The sequence below is a fragment of the Varroa destructor genome, unplaced genomic scaffold (genome assembly GCF_002443255.2).
Source record: "Varroa destructor unplaced genomic scaffold, Vdes_3.0 BEIS01000004.1, whole genome shotgun sequence".
NCBI lineage: Eukaryota > Metazoa > Arthropoda > Arachnida > Mesostigmata > Varroidae > Varroa > Varroa destructor.
In genome coordinates this window covers 37,636,394-37,653,710 of record NW_019211457.1, presented here as the reverse complement: position 1 = coordinate 37,653,710, position 17,317 = coordinate 37,636,394, and the positions used below count along the sequence as shown (strand labels likewise).

The 17,317-nt window shown below is 43.1% G+C and overlaps 1 protein-coding gene and 1 long non-coding RNA gene across 12 annotated transcripts in view; one reads left to right on the top strand and one right to left on the bottom strand.

Moving 5' to 3' along the window:
- The window catches only part of LOC111248888 (uncharacterized), a 47,399-nt gene that overhangs the window by 24,756 nt on the left and 5,326 nt on the right, over positions 1-17,317 (top strand). For 5 of the 11 annotated variants that reach the window (XM_086988170.1, XM_086988169.1, XM_086988166.1 and 2 more), the window contains 6 exons: positions 3,459-3,618; positions 10,582-10,731; positions 11,308-11,441; positions 11,832-12,206; positions 13,232-13,373; positions 14,731-15,017. In XM_086988170.1, coding sequence (XP_086844296.1) covers positions 10,614-10,731; positions 11,308-11,441; positions 11,832-12,206; positions 13,232-13,373; positions 14,731-15,017 — 1,056 coding nt within the window. In that variant the 5' untranslated portion in view covers positions 3,459-3,618; positions 10,582-10,613. The other 6 variants (XM_086988171.1, XM_086988173.1, XM_086988174.1 and 3 more) reach the window with 6 other exon arrangements.
- Positions 874-9,005, bottom strand: LOC147756159 (uncharacterized). The gene is made up of 4 exons (XR_015327174.1): positions 8,868-9,005; positions 2,598-3,072; positions 1,536-1,689; positions 874-1,202 (listed from the first exon to the last, which is right to left on the bottom strand). It is a non-coding gene; the product is annotated as an uncharacterized LOC147756159 (long non-coding RNA).

Genomic DNA, 17,317 nt, shown 5'->3' with positions numbered 1-17,317 from the left:
CCTTAGCCTCTCATACTTGTCATACCCACTGCGTTTCCACTATGACGGTGGTGGGAAGCAAAGCTAAGAAGCTTCGGCCGTGGGCAGAGCATATTTATGAAGGAGTCTTTTTTTAGGCTACCATTCGTCGTCCAATGAAGTATTGTTCCTTCACCTCACTACTGCTCAATTGTGCCGACAAGAACCATCTAGAAGAAAGCAGACAGCTTTGCGCAGCTGCACTCAGAAAAGCAGAACATAGCACCAGAAGCAGCGAAAAGGTTCGAACCACACGTGTCCTATCATCATATACGTAGTTCCAGTGCGCGCAGGACGGCGAAGTAACGCTACCAGGCAGCTGTATCGGAGTTTTATATAAGTGATGTTGTTTTACACGCCCTTTTCGTATTATGAAGATCGTTTCAGGTTCCTTGTTTACGAGCTCAGGACGACCAGTTGTCAACATCTTTATCGTCAGTATCGAAGCAGCATTCAGCACTTCCCTGTTGAAAAGCTGTGATAACAGCGAGCGTGCATCACGCGACGAGTTACACCGCAGAGGTTTTTTTCCTACGGTTGTCGCCGTAATCTCCAAATAGGATCATAGTAAACATTGGCATAGATTTTCACGCCAACGAAGAGCATAGAAGTAGTTTTTGTGCCATAGCTCACCACAGCCGTAGCAGCTGGTGCGGTGGCCATCATTGTTACGACTATGAAAACTGCACTGCAGCAAGCGACCACAGTCCACTTGTTCCTGGCGCCTCGGCGAACAGCCGTTCGGTTCATCCACGTTTCACAAAATGGGCTTTCTTTTTTCCCTCTCTTTCTCCGCTCTCCTACACCTTGCCGATCAGCAATGATCATTCGGCGATCGACGGTGGGAAGCAGCAATTGCGACGGATAACCGTGGCTGTTTGGTACCTCCTTTTCGATAGCTAAGGTCACTGGAATAGCTGCTCGTTGGAAAGATAGGCGACCCGCAAACCGCCCCTAAGGAGGGAGATTCTCGTCAACGTGAAATAAAACAACGACGGTGGTCGGGCGACCGGAATGACCATGGTCAAAAAAGTAAACCTACCCTCAGTGATAGCCGATCCTGCCGACAGGCCGTACGAGATGGTAGACGAAGCGGTACAAGAAAGAACGTACTATAGAGCAATCGGTCTATTCGTCTGTCCGTGGTTGTTGTTGTTGTTGAGTTTGCTAATCGGTAACTGGAACTTCCACAAATGGAAAAATCGTTATCTTATATATATATATATATATAGATATATTAGGGTAAACAACATTTAATTGTGAATTTCACGGCATACATAGTGTAAATAAAGTTAAAATACACGTAATAGGAAACATTTTTTTTTTTCTTTTTTGTAAGTTTTGGGCCACATACGAGTGTAATAGAAGTTTAGTGAATTTAGATCCAAATCTTGTTTATTTAGCCAGTTCTAACCACAGATTTATTTAAGCAGTTTTACACAGAATCGGCTATATTACGTTTCGACACACTAAGAGTGTTGACTCGAACACTTCATGAATTTTAAAAAAATGTTTACTTCTTTATTGTTGCATTGCTTTCTCGTAGTAATGAACCCACTTTGAAGGTACGACTTCTTTTGACAGGCAGAGCATTTGTTACGAGGAGTGACTCCAAGGAGATCGTCCGCAGTGCTTTTCCTTGAGAGTCGTTTCGCCTACGAACATTGTTTCCTGCGCATGAGGAGGGAAGCGATAAGTTTATATCAGTAATGGTGTCCATCCTTCTATGCGGGCCGTTCTACAATCCATAAGAGGACGTCGCGGAAGACGGAAGAATTTCGCAATAGTGAAAGTGAAGAACTGCGTACTTGCTCGTCTAAAGTCGTGCTTTTTAGTCACATGGATAGGCGGATATCTGTTGTTAGCGATAGCGAATTTTCGATTCCTTAGTTTATCGGGCGGTGCTAGGCATCGGCAGTGTTCTATTTTTTCTATATTTTAATGAATATATGGATATAGTTTGCTAAGAGCGCAGTCATAAATTAGTAATCACACTTAGATCTCTAGGGCACAACATAAATGACAACATTGCTTAATGCCTGACTGAGTGTATCTCAATATACAGTGAGCCCTTGTATTCGATTCGGTGGTTTTTACCTAGGACTGGTTCATAGCTTCATTTCATGTATCTCTTTCATCACCGGCTTATAAATCCATTGCCATGTTAGGCATTTAACTAACAAGTTCATTCATCAGGTATTCATTGCTACTATATGCACAAACAAATAAAATAATTTAAAGTTCTTTTTCAGAAGGTAGAACTAGATTGTTCGCGTCATCATGGCCATTTAAAGTCACAGTTCTCTTTCCGAAACACCAACTGAATGGAAAATATACTGCAGCCGAAATCTATTTACTGATCCGAAAAGTTGGCAATATTAATTGAGCTCATGTCTAATAGAACCAATCTAGGTTTTGTTAAGTAATTTCAATAGCTTACCCACCCCAGGGTGTTTTAGCCTTAATGGCCTCTTTTAAGGACAATGAAGTTCTTTTCGGATTCACAAACTTCAGTTGTTTAAGGTAAGTACATTTCGTTAGAAAGTATTCAGGGCGTCACTGCTAGTATTGTACTTTACCTAATGTAGTCGATACGCCGCAGACCTTGTGTATTCAGGTGGGCTTGCCGTTCGCCTTTCTGCAACCCCCGGATGCGTTCTGAAGCCCTCAGCACAGAACAAAAGAGTGATTTTGAAGCGCCCGTCGATACCACTACGACCCGCCCAATGTTTTTCGGCTTTTTCGCTAAGCGTGCCCAGCGTTGTGAGGCCAAGACTTCGTACAAACTGACTGAGTTCGAAGCTGAAAATAATTGTTGTGGCCTTAAAAGCGAATCCTAACCTATACCCGAAAGACAGTGGTCTCCAAACGTAGAGTCGCCTCAGATAATCAGCTCAGTCACGTTACGGGCTAGGCAAGATCAGCATTTCGATGATCCAATCAAGCTAACTTGCTTGGATTTGAAGAGAACGAGTTTTGTTTTTTCTTCAGCCTATATTCCTAAACAGTGGCGTAGTTCGTGCTTGAGCCGATTTCTACCTTGTTTGCCATATACTGCAACCAAAAATGAAAAAGAGCGCATCTTAAGTCATGCCTCTTAGGTCATAGATGAATTATTTTTCTCTAGTTTACCGTACCTCTTCTATATTTCCGACGACACAACAGAATGAGAAGTATGGACAAGACAGCACACAAATCTTACCGCGAATATCTATGGCCTTATAGTTGATTTCTGTCAAGTTAAACGTTCCTGTTCTCAGCTCGCTTAACGACGTACCACGGAGTGCATTTCTGGGCAAAATTCACAGAGCCCGCCTTTTTAGCCAAATTAATACAATGAATTTTCAAGCAATAATAATGGTCATCATTTCTCGACGATTTGTGTCGATAAACAATTAGTCAGCACTATAATGTTATTATTATTATTATTATCATTACAGATTCGAAGGCGTAAAGTTGGACAATGTCGTACGCATTCGGAACGCTAGCACGTATATCATGAGAGCCAAGTTAAGTGTCATAATAATGTGCCTAACACCTCAGCATTCAGGAATTGCGAACAGCTCAACTTATTTCGTCAATTTGCGCACCGTAATAAGTGTAAGGCTGTTTGTTCTCGTTTTAGATAACCTATACAATATTGCTCAGGATCGAATATGATATACAAAGTTATGTGAGATTATCGGAAACAATAGTGTTTGAAGCACTGCCGCTTCAGACACCTGTTAGGAGCTTCTAAGCCTCAACAATTGGCTGTACATCGCACAGGCAGTGGGAATTTTTATTAGCTTACTTTAAAATATATGTGCGCGCTGCCTTCGACTAATTTCCGATACCGGTGGAAGGCGCATCGAAAGGTTGATGTATTACGCGAACGCTGATATCGACTCGTACCTTCCCAATGACTCAGTGGCCAAAAAACAAGTAGTACTGACACTGCTCACTGTGTCATGGAAACATTAACGTATAGCAGCCCATTCGTGCTTAGCCGCTTCTTTTTTCGGACCTAACGAGTCGTAATGATAAATGGGTGAAGACGCATCATCTAAACAGGGGGCCCTTATATGATCTATCACAGAAGCAATCTTTTTACCGGTGACGACCCCTTCATTCTCGCCTCGAGCCCGATTGAGCAGAACGAGCCGAAAGCGGAGTGACGACGCGGGGAAAAAACCTTATCGTAGCGAAAAGAGGAATTTCGTGGACGTAAGGATATACTCATCAACCCGGCGATGCGGGTTTAGCCATCCAGCCAAAGACGGTCCCCTCGAAGAGGGAGCGCGGCTACGGTGGACGAGGAAGCAATAGCAGCATTTCTTTGTCCCAGGTCCATCACCTAGTCACTCCCAATCGCTCTGACTGTTGGCCAACGACGCCGGGGTTATTCGGGGTTTGAGCACTTCACGAGTGATAATCGCTGTGAAGCGTAATCGAAAAGCCCAGGCTATTTTGACGGGCACAAAGAAACAAAAAAAGAAAAAAAAACCAAAGCCGATACTGGCTCTGCCGTCTAGTCAAAATAATTTCCTAAAGTTAGTACGCGGCCTGATAAGAACATATCAAATCACAGCAGCCTGAGTTTGGTTATAGCACGTAGTGTAAAAGTACGGGTACGATGCTTTATACGTACCCCTTTTTTGAGTCATTTCGCAGGTGTAATTAGGTAAGAATATATCCATATTATGCAACTTAATTGTATACGCATAATTATCCAACATAAATGCGGGATTAAGATTTAGCAACAATAAAGCTATATGTCTTTGGATATATTTCAGTGTCTTTTGGAGGAATCCGGCCATTGAGGGACAAATAATTGCTTAAAAGGGCTTAAAATGTAACAGCTTTTAGGTGGAACGTTAATAGATGCAAAATCCTTATGACACACCTTCGTTGCTTCGTTTAGAGTCATTCTGAAGTATGCCACTGAGGTTCGAGGTAAAGATATAAGGTGCCTCGAAGAAAATTATCTATTAATCTGATTCCCATTGCGCAGCGAAAACATATTATTTCTCCTTTTCTCCGTACTAAATTCTGTTATCAACGGCCGATGTGTGGTACCTCAGAGATGAAGAAACGTTCAAACATTCGCAATTTTATATATTTCTCGCCACTTTGCACTGGTTAGTCTCGATAGGTTTTCTAGTGTAAGGTAAGTTGGCCTGTGCAACCACAGTTGTAACTCCTATGGCGTGACTGTAATATTGAAAGATAGGCAGGGCCACGGCGATCTTTTTCATCCGAATCTAAGACTCCTACCGCAGTCTAAGGAATAACTCGCCGAAGCCCACTGAAATATGAAAATGAAGTTAGGTAAAATACATTTTACCTAAGACTAATCATGTTGCCGATTGGCTTTGTACTCTGCTTTTGTCGTCCGCTGCTATGGGTGGCTCTAAGGGTAAGCCTTTCTATGGCATGATTCCATATCTGTGTATTAGAAAAGCGGTACCAGTTCGTTAACGAATATTCTTGCGTATATTGGAACAAGAAGCGCGAAAGAGCTGCACGTGTATGACCCTAAAAGTTGATATTTAGTTAAGTATCTCATACCTAGTGAACTGGTTTATTAATGACGCTCAATGTTCCTGTATACAGTTTGTCAGATAAAAATGGTAGCCAGCGGTAGTCAATTTAAGCACCACGCAATTACTATTGCACGATATGAGTCTAAAAAAGAAGGCCAAAACAAATAATACGACAATAAAAAGTTTACGTTTTCGCGGTGCACAAGTTAATCCATTTTAAATTCGCGTTACGTGGTTCTGAATTATTTATTTATTCCGCGGTCCTATTTATTTTTTAGCATTACTTCAAGAACAACGTTAATAGATAGTATTGATTTTAATAAGGTGACGAGTTTCATGCGTGGTGCTCAATGTTCTAGAAGCGCGGACATCAACGTCTGTTTAATCAACAATTTCATAGCGGGAATAGTACCTCTGGGTCTGCAGATGCGGCTATGAAACGAATTGGCTAACATTATCACACAGACGCCTTGTGGCTAACTTCCTTTTCTGTCAGTACATTCTATCTATCTGATCTCATTCCACTATAGTCTATCCTCCGCCTCTAACCGCTGCGCCCTCTCGGGAACAGGAACCAAAACAATACCCGGGCCTTCGGCGACTGTCCGTGTGTGAAGCTCTCCTGTAGATCACTTCATGGAAACTTTCAAATAAGAGATAATGTACGGGTAGACTAGATGAGGCACAATGGGCCGACGGACGGTCTCAATGAGGCAGGCTATTGCGACTCTTGGGCGCTCTGGCCCACATGACAGTCTAGACGACTTCCAGCTAACCCATATACCTACAAACAAGTGCTTATGGCTTATATATATTCACCTGCAACGCAGAGTTTGTGAAGTGATGAAGTGCAGCTTTAAATTTGCGGCCGGTTTACATTTGGTAAGAAAAGTTGAAGGACGAGTTGTTACTAAAGCATTCCTATGTATAATATTATTATGATTGGGTAAGGTACATGTTCCGAAAGGCAAAACGTAACGAAAAAAAAATAACTTTCAAGCTAAGCAAATACCTACTCCCTCTGAATGCATAAAAAGTGAGGTCCTTGCATTCGTCGTCGTGTATGGCCGCAAGTCGCTTGCGGAGGAAATTGCTTTGTATGACGTAAGCTATTCCTTCATGCCATTCTGTCCAACCGCCAAAGCTTGGTCATGCGATTGCTCCTTAATTGACGCCTTCCGGGACCTACTTGCTGTCGTAAATGGCAATAAAAAGACATGGCCCTGACCGTTTTAGCCTCGCCAGAAAAAGCCCAGAAGTTATGAAGTGAAACATTTCCCTCTTTCCTTTATGTCTTCAGCTCACCTTCTCTGGGCTTCGTGTCTGATAATTACTCCGCGAATTGCTTCGCTGCTCGTTGCTGCTTCTGTTCCTTCTGCTAATTGCAAATCAATTGACTGCAGCGTCGGGCGGTACCTTTACTTTCGTTTGATAGGACCCTCGGGTTTACTTGCGCTTAGCAAGTAAGCTAGCATTATATGTATGTATATATACGCTACTCTGGCTGATGTTACCAGGCCGATCTCGAACATTCTATTGTGCCAAAGTGACATGTGGCATAACCTGTCAACTGCTACAGTTTACGCTGCGTCCATTCAAGGGAGTAAACCATACGATCTATATAAAAAAAAGAAAAACAGGCGACTACAAACTAGATAATGATTAGGCTGAAGTTCCCATCATCGCCGGCGTCAAATTTGAGAGGATCACACAAATCATTGCGACAGATATCCTATTATAGAATTTCTACGGCCACTGGGATTGTAAGTTACGCTGAATATCCTACGTTTTCATCTATGATCACGATCAATCATATAGGCAGTTACTAAATCTACTATTTTCAGTGATGAGAAGCATAGTAGTGTTTAGGATGGAACATGAAACATGCGCTTTGTTTATGAGCTCTGACATAAGAATAAGCAATAAGCCTAGAGCGAACTCATGTTTCTAATTGCATTGATACAAAGTAGTGGATCTTCAGGGTCATAGTAATAACATAAGTGACAGCGGGGACAGTGATAGGGAAAACGAATCATAAGATTCGTTTTCCCTATCAACTGTACATTGTTGGTTTACATCTATATACCACTGCTGAAGAGTGCTTCCTTTTTCCTCCATAAGCTTGTTAAACCTGCACTATGTAAGCGAACATAATTTTCACATCAAGCTTAGGCTTCAAATATGGACGCCTCTAGGTGACAAAATGCAACCTCGATACCTCCTAAATTTCGCTGTTCACCGAAATCAAGAAAACTGGAAAAGCCCCCACAAACGAGACAATCCAACAAAGAAGGCACGATCGACAGAGCGAAAACATCCTTGTCCACGACATTGCCAGGCCCTAGCTTGTTGCGGCAAAGGCTGTTGAAGCTCCTTTTGTGGGAGATTATTTTGTACTCATTACGTTTTCAAGGACCATGTGCTGACGGATTACTACCTCTTCCGATCAGTGGCAGACGAGGCTCGAAGCAGTACGACCGATACTGTGGAAAGCCCCAAAACTCCCTTCAGATTAAACCTAACAATTTCCGGAAAGACTAAATATATAAATCATTTAAAAGGTAGGAGAAGGCTGTGGTAAGGGAAGACACATGGTAAATGAGTTTGTCACAAGGAGTCGATTAAAGAACTGCGTCTTTGAAACAAAATGCCGCCTTTATGTTTCCACGTAATGTTTCAAGCACTCTAAATTGCTTAATTCAAAACATTACGTAATCTAAAGCGTCAATTAGTAAAAGAAGTATATGTTTATATTTACATGCACCTGGCCTATCTAACATTTTGTGTAACCTCAAAATGTTTTCGAGCGTTTACCCTAATCGTGAGCAGATTTATACAATTCTATATATCGGGCTCATATCAGTAGAGCAAATTACTGTGTGCCATGCGTAAGAGTTAGCCATTAAATTAATATCTAAATATTAGCTTGTTATCGTATTTGACGTTGATTCTATTTAACGGAAATGAAACACTTTTTCCACCCAAGTAGCACATCGTGCAAATGTGCAAACACATCTATATATATATATATATACATATATGCATCAGTTACGATAGTAATTCAAGCGTATCGCGTCTAGTAAGAAATAAGTCTTCATTCAAAACTATGATATGAAGGTAATAAATACATAGACATAGCTGTACATAACACAGTTTGTTGTGTGGCTGGCAGTAAGAGGAAACGCAAATAGCCAAGGACGTAGCTTACAGCGTTGCTGAGACCGCTACCATTCTCGAATTTGAAGCTAAGCCATCAGGTGCCCAAAAGTTAGCACTTCACTGTCACGAGAACCACTGCTACCATTACTGAAAACGTGAACGTACCCTGTCATTGTCGCCATCGGTGACTGTCTTAGGCGTTTTGCCCGTGCGTTCTCTGCTTCATTCGTTCGTTCTTCCTTATATATATATAGTTGCTGATAGCTAAGTATCGTAGGGCGTATTCATGGCTCCATAGGCAACTACTGCCTGATTCACCACTGTTCTAAGCTGCTCTCTGCGGCGAAGCGGACTGAATCTCCCTACAGGCTTAATCAACGCCAGCGGCCTTTTTTCGGTCGACGGGGCGGCTTTCGGCCGATCACTAAAAAGGTTCAAGTCGTTTTACCAGCACAGCAGCACAGACATACTATTCTTCGCCTTTGTATCGGTCCACTAGCGTGGGTCTCTCTCTGCCCCCGGCTAGATAGCTAGTCGCTGCGCTGCTGTCGTCCGGCCGCGGCTGCCTGCCGCGTGTTGGCTCAACCACGGTTTAGGGTAAAACGGGTGCCTTACCGAGCCTGCAGCAGCAGTGGACAAGCCTGTGGAACGGGTCTATGATCTGTTGCGACCGACAGTTGGTTCATCGCCGCAGCTCGGCCGCCACGAGCGCTGCAGCCTTTCCAAAAGCTGCGTTGGCCGCCGGGGGTTGGTTTCCCATGTGCGTCACTGAGGCGGAAGAATTCTACGTGAAAGCAAGCAGACAATGAGCTACTGTGACACTGTGTCTTTTGGTTGATGGTTCATTTGCTGAGTTGCTGGTGGATTTGCGTAGAGGCGCACTCCACGGAGAACGACCGTAGCGGGTAGGGCATGAGGTATGGATGCGGGCGCAGAATTGGATTGAAAATGGGCGCTGTTGCAGATGGTAGCCTAACCCTCCATGGTGCACGCGTCTCCCATTAAGAAAATAAATCGCCTATGTACGCTCTTTTTGGTGAACGGCTATGTAAGCTGCAGTCTACGGAGTCGCACTGAAATAATGTTTAATGGAAGTAGCGTAAAAGAAAATTCAAACCGTTTACTTACGCCTGCAGAGTTACTATTTTGAGACAGATTCGAAATAAGCGACTTGGTGACGTAGCGATAGTAAGCTAGGATTCTTTCAGGTTCCAAATGCTTGACGTTCAAGCGCACGTTTGTTCCACATGATTATAGGTTAAAAACAAATAAAATGTTTTTAAAAAAAATCACACTAAAGCAGTTTAGTATTAGCGGCCCCTTAAAAAAACCTGTAGTATGCTGGAGACTGATTTAGAACTGTGTGTCATAATTACCTATTTATTACAGATAGGCAGTATACTAATATTTATTTCGGTAACGCAAAACTGTGTGCGGCAAAATGATATGGTTGTTCGAATATTTTGAAAAATTCGTATATTATTTGATACATTCGTATATGTTTCATCTCCAGCCAAAAATCAACTCATATTGCAGCCATTTCCGATATAGAATAAAGTAAATTTCATTCATAGCCAGGCGAAATTCGGGTCAGAGATCCTTTTCTACTTATAGTGTATCTCGGTGCTCGGCGGAAGTGACGAGCATCACGGGCAGCGCCCCTTGCTAAAAATAGACTATCAAAACCTATTTCCTGACGGATGGTAAAAGTTTTAATATTAAGGCCATTACTTACCGGTGAAGTTTACGTTTTGAGTTGAATATTACGCCATACACTGCGAGAGATGCGTTGTGCCTGCCCTAAGTTGCGCTTATATATGTATGTGTGTGCCTATATATGTGCATATCTGGATGTCGTCGTCGTCCTCGTCGCTCGCAGATGCGCCGCTCGTCACTAATCGCAGTGGAGTCATGAAGTCGACCGCGTCAGTGATGACGGCGCAGCACCCGTACCAGGTCCAAATGCCAGGTTCAGCGGGTCCACAGCTACACATGGCAGCCGGACCCATACCGACTTCGGGATACCCAGGTAAGTATTCCAGACTTATATACCTGCAAGTATATATATATATTTTATGCATTTGCTCAAAGTGTTTATGCGAAATATATATATATATATATATATTATAATAATAACAACAACAACGAGGCTATAATTTCAATAACAGCGCTATCGAAACGTATACTAATAAATAATGCTTCAATGCAATTAGCTGATGTGTACCTGCATCAGGTCTACTCACCAACATATGAAGCGTTGAAGGGGCGGACGGGGCTTCCTCTTGATCGCATTTATCACTGGCATACATCGTACGGTATAATGGAATTGCAATGGTGTTTATGCCTTTGTTAGTTGAAGTCCCTATGGTCCATTTGTGATAAGGGCTATCAATCAGATTGTATCGTTAAACAGACACACCCGTAAACACGCGTTCGAGCATGTTTCACGACGGCTTCTTGTTGCGCACTGACAAAGCCTCAACGTTGACCTGTGCATAATGGGGTCGTTTGCTCGGACGTCCTGCTTTTTTTAGCAGATAAGTCTATGGCTACAGCTCTAAAAGTTCCGCGCTTTGTCTGATTCTGTCTCGATAAACTATTACAGGCTATCCGTATTATCCGTCGACAATGCCACAGCAATTCGTGCAGCCTAACGTGCTGGCATCGCAATTCCCCCCGATGCAGCCACACGTCATCCCGCAGGCAGCCACACCCACCCAAATACCGGCTCCCATCCAGGTGTATAGTGGTATTTTATCGAATTTCGAAATTGCCCGTTCCCATTCCGTCTAACCTGGCTAGTTTGCCTAAGCGAAACTTCGAAATCGAAACTCTAAGGGAAGGGACACAGGCAAGATCCTGTTTATCCGTTCGTCCGTCGATCATTTATTTCGTAGCCGTCGCGTAGCAGTTTCTTTCTTTTACTTCGATCTCCAGATCTCAGTAGCAATAACACCAGTCGATGGTTCTGCATACAGACTGATTGCTTGAGGAATTGCTGTTGTGGCCAGGTTACTTCGACGCCTCGTAGATGCTGGTTTAGCTGCAGTTGTTTTCGGTCGTATATCTACCACGCTATCCTCAGTGCGCAACCCCTTATTCTCTTTTTTGCCTTTTTTTTTCTCGCAGCAAATGGCTGCTCCTTTCCAGCCTGGCATCGCGCCACCACCATTGACGCCGCAGAGTCAGACTGTGATCGGCTCCGGTGGCCTAGGCAGTCAACAACTGGCGCCTTCTGCTACGGGAGCATCCCCACCGTCACAATCGGGATCTAGCCTACCCACACCACGTCCGCCTTCTGCTGTCGATTCCGAACGACCGCAGTCTGCACCCGATCACCATCAAGGCTCCCAACCAGGAGTCCTTCACGATGATCCGTTTGATGACCAGTATGACCATCGTTGCTCACTCTGCATTGCCGCTTGGGGATTCTCTTTCCTCTGCGGTCTAACAGGCGCTGCTGGCGCCCTATTCGTACAGCAAGGACACACTTTCTCATTTAAGGTAAACTGTATTCTCCTTATTTTGCAGCCTTATTCTAGATATAACAGCTAGATGCTGCCATAGCCGCCGCCATCGTCTGCCCACAGCATTGGTCTAACGCAATACGTACCTGTGGTGGTCCGCCCCTGACGTAAAGCAAAGTCGCGCAAGTGGCCAATTCTCTTGAAAATCCATATAGTGTTTTACCTTTTGCTTTCACCAGCATTATTTTTCGTACCATAATCTCGTTCGCTTGCTATTTAGCCATTACGCCCCAATACTACCTTCAAGGTGTCGATAATCTCAAACAGTGCTACAAGGCTGTCGAGAAATGACTGTCATAAGACGAAAAACTAAAGGTCTTGCCATTCGGCTACCTAAACTAGGAATTTAATTCATAGCCTCCTTATGTCACCGATAGTAAGCATCTTTATGCAGTATAAATATGCTGTGGCAAAGACGAGTGGATGAGCGGACGTTCGATCGAGTGTACAGATGGCGTGGCATACAGGCATAGTCGTGCATTAGCAGCCGGAGAGACGGCGCTTCGGTTGCAGGTACCGCGAAAGTCCGTTGTTTATTTAAGTGGGGTTCCGAGAGGAGGGCGGAGGAAGAAAACGAAAAAAAAAACGAAGCAATATTGAGGAAGGATCGCGGTTACAAGGAAGTTAAATGATGGTCAAACGTTCACTGTTCGACGCGGGCAGCTTGACAGAGGAAGGATTGATGAACTTTCTTACAGCTGAACTAAAGCACACGCGCCAATGCTTCAATGGCAAACCAAAACGTGTCAATGATACATCGCAAAGTGCACATTGAACCTGTTATAAATAAATACAGATTGAATATAAAATGGAGCCATTTGAGAAGATATTTCAGGTTTAGGTAGTAGTCGTTTAGCTAGCATATGGTTTTAAACCGTACATGTTAGCATCGGCTTGCCTTAAGTATGTAGCCATCCCATAAACAATTCATATTGAATATAGTCAACACTGAAATGCTTCAATGCTGCTTTTTGGTCCCTTTCTTCTGCTCAATGCATATAGACACTGGGATTCGTGCTATTGTCGGTTAGTATTCTGCTATTTCTATCAACGTTCCTGTTCCTGCCAGCATCCAGCAAATACGCGAACAAGATGCCCGTGCATCGTCAATGCCTGCCATTCCTACTTGTGGTCATTGCGTCCGGTGAGTCATCCCGCTTAAGTCTTCCCTCATTGTCATTTTCATCACCATTATACTCTGTCATCCAGCAGCGCGCCCAGCAAATAATTATCTTATGTATTATTTTTGGCATGTGATATAGACAGAATACAACGTTTTGCGCGTTCAGGTAGCTAGATATAACTAGACGAGCTCAGCGACATAATCATACTTTCCCAGTATTTAAGCCCAGACGGTTTATTAGCCCTGAGTTGCTAATGTAATCTCACCTGCCTTACATAGCTCGACTATAGTTTTCGGAACCCTATTCTTAGCTTCTCCATTAGACCGAACACAGACGGCGTATAATGATACAGCCATGCAACGTGGCAAACCAACCTTGCAAAGTCAGCAACGATCGAGTGGGTCTAAATGTTGTTATGTCTATGTCTATGTCTGTATTAAAAGTACCACAAACTGACTTAACGAAAATCAAGAACTACACTGAAACTGTCTCAGGAGCAATTGCGATATAGCAATAATGTACTACAGCTACGGAAGCATAGGCCGGCCTGTTTGCAGTACCAGATCGTTTTGCGGAAGGTGTAGGCTGCTAGCACCACGTCGAAGAAACAGGAAGTCGCCTTTGCATTTTATTATCATGTTTATCGTAGAGCACTTATTTACCTCAACAATTCCTGTCTGCTCTATGGTAGGCAGCAGGCAAAAGACATTCTGCTCCCTCATGGAAAAAGGACCGCCTGTGTCCTGCGTTCATTGACATCACCGCAATGGACTTTCGCTCTCTCGCAAACCCCTTTTCACTTCAAACGAGCTTGCTGGATCGTAGAATGTCTTTTTCGGTGTATGTGAGCAATGGCTCACAGTATATAATAGCATTTGGCATCTGATAAAGTGGTTACTCGGGATCTTAGCTTACTGTTATTTACCTCTTCGGCGTTAGATGTGCAGGGGGTTTCCTTGTTACAGAGTACGCATAATAGCCAGCGAAAATGTGCTGATTTATGATGATAGCTGGCCGTTTTTATAGCCGACGCTCTTCTGCAATCGTACTGATTATGAGATGCTCAAAGAGAAATGTTGTCAATTTCAGTTTATAGTACTATTCCGTTTTACTATTTGTAACGGTATAGGTGTGCGAAATGATCACACTGTTGAATCACTGGATGGAAACAACGACCAAAAATTCAAACGAAATTGTCGCTTGTTATAAGAGCTATCAGTTTTTCGCCGGTAGCATTTACGACACTAGACTTTGGCTGACAATGTTAGATGTTTCCTTCGATTCAAGTTCGACTCCATTGAATGAATGAGTCACCCTGGATAAAACCACGTGTATCTGGTTTCTTTTATTTCATCTTTGATCCGTTTACCTGCCCAGGCGAGATTTGTTGGGTGGTGTACCTGATCAGTGAGGGCGGAGCGGAGGGCAAAGGTATTCTGGTGGCCCTCGCTGCCTTTCTTGCTCTTTTCTGGCTCGCGCTTTGGAAGATCATGTGTCTACGGTGCTGTTGTCACCGACGGAGGATCTGCGCCCAAAAGAAGGCCCAGGCACGCCTCGCACAACAGCAGCAGCAGGCGAGCAGCAAACGGAGATCCGCAGGGAAGAGACGCGGTAGTACCGATCCAGAGGAGTTCGAGACAGATTTTCATCATGTAAATACACAGGTTAGTAAGGCTGCCATTCCTTTTTTAGTCTTTTCCCGCTTCTGTTAGGCAAATCATTTTTCTCAAATTTGTGGTCCTGATTTGAGCGTTTTTTTCCGTGCAAGGGTCTATTGTTTATCATGTTTTTCGACGATAACCAATGCACGACTCAAACGGAAATTAATAACGCTATAATTATGAATAAAAGTCTGGTCCAATGATACATTCTACATGTTTTGTTATGTTGCTCAATTTTAACGCTCTTCTTCAAGAAACCGTACTTACCATGCTTCCCGGATGCAGTAATGGCAATAACACGATACGAAGGCAGAGGGAAGACATATGCTTTATTATTATCAGGAACGATGAAGGTTGTTCAGGTGACTCAAAGATCGCCGTAGTAAAGGTTTTGCTACGGACACTCCTTAATATTTGACCGACTTAAGACCGTCCACCAGGGAGCGCCACTTGTCTTTATTGACATAAGCCGGCTAGTATAGGCAACTGCCTATTTTACTACCCTACTCATCCTATTTCATGCGATGCGCTCCCAAACCCGTCCTATGCCCACGTTCTCGGTCGCGATGGGCTTTGAAGAGCACCTTGAAAATGATTGCCTGTCAGCCTGCGTGGCGTAGGGTGTTACTGCGTGACACACGACACCCCCGAGGACCTCAAGGCATCCGAGCCAACTGAAATCTCAGGGCTATGTCTTACGGACCATGCTCCATTATGGGATTAAAGAAGGGTGGGTCTGTGCAAGTATGTAGAAAACAGGCAACCGATAGTCGGCCGCTTGACTAAACCCCCGATGGCGCTCTAATGATGAGATTACACTAGTCGGATGGGCGAATCTTTGAAAGTTGAATAGGCAAGAAAACCACTAATCTACCTGACTAAAACAGACAGAGGAAAAGACACAATCAGGTATCGGGCGAAAACTCGCAATACCGTAAGCCGAACCTTATAGAATCTAGACCTACATTAGGTAAAAATAATGTCTAACCTGTCGTTGAGCAGGTCTGAGTAGACTGCTTGTAGGTTGCTGTAATGTCTGTCTCTTATATTGTTGAATATAGTACTCCACTATCGAGAATCGTGCGTGATCTGTGCGTGAACTAGGTTGATACTTAGCATCATTTAATTGAGCTGCGATGTGTTTTAAATCGCAAACAACTTAGAGTTATTATGATTAGCTGATTGAAACAAACAGAAGACGTGTTTTTGTCAAACTTTTAAGAATTGTTGTGTAGAAGTGATATTAAAACTTTGTAGTGTTCGATTAGAAAACAAACCACTTCCAATCTGCAATCGGAAAATTAGCTGACGACTCCATTCTCAAGACTGGAAATCTGCAGCGACACGTTCCCTCATCTTAAATAATTTTTGTGTTCAAGAAGCTTAAAATGCGTAATGTACACGATAAATTTATACACATCGAAATACTTAACAGCTACTTGAGTAGAGTGTTCGAAATTTCTTAGTGAATTAAATGAAAAGATCCTTAGGTCGATCTCGAATTCTAAATCATATTAAAATGTCTGTCTGACCGACTAAGCCGCTCTCGAAAATGACTCCACGATGTGTATGTATGGACATGCAACGACCGTCGATACAGTTTGAAGTACCACCTATTGGACATTTTCAGTGGCAAAATGAATAGTCCTACTGCCTCATAACTGCTCAGAAGGTCAAAGAGGTTTGCATTATTAAGGCCTAGCTAAATGACGACTGCTGAATAATCGAATAACGCTAAATTATCCCGGGTGGTCGGATTGTCCGAGGAGTTCACCAGTTGAGATTTGTGACACCATGACATGTGCTTATCTTTCTGGAATCAATATAGTCTGCAATCTAGCTGATGATCTGGTAATTTACTACTGCTTAAGTTTAATTACCCCACACAAAATTTAAAGTGACAGAACGTCTTAGATTCTTTTGCAGAAGTTGGTGCTACACTCGCTCTCGTAGAAGATCCAAGCGTATCTATCTAAGTTACGAAGAACTTAGGTAGCTCTTCCATCCAAAACTGGGCATGCATCTAAATAGGTGATACATAATTCCTGCTATAATACACGCTTTATCTACGTGGAGTGTAGATCAGTGTCAGAAACTCGGGAGTGAACATAACCAGAATCCTAATGATGGGTACGGATTTCATATGACAAATCTCTTATCACTGTGATTATTACCTCAAGTATGACGATAAGGAACATTATGGTAAATGCGTAAACAAATTCTAGTATGTATCGAAAAAGCTACTACTTAGAAAAGGTACTTAATGAACGGCCTGTTTGGTCTATGCATCACAACGGTCCCTA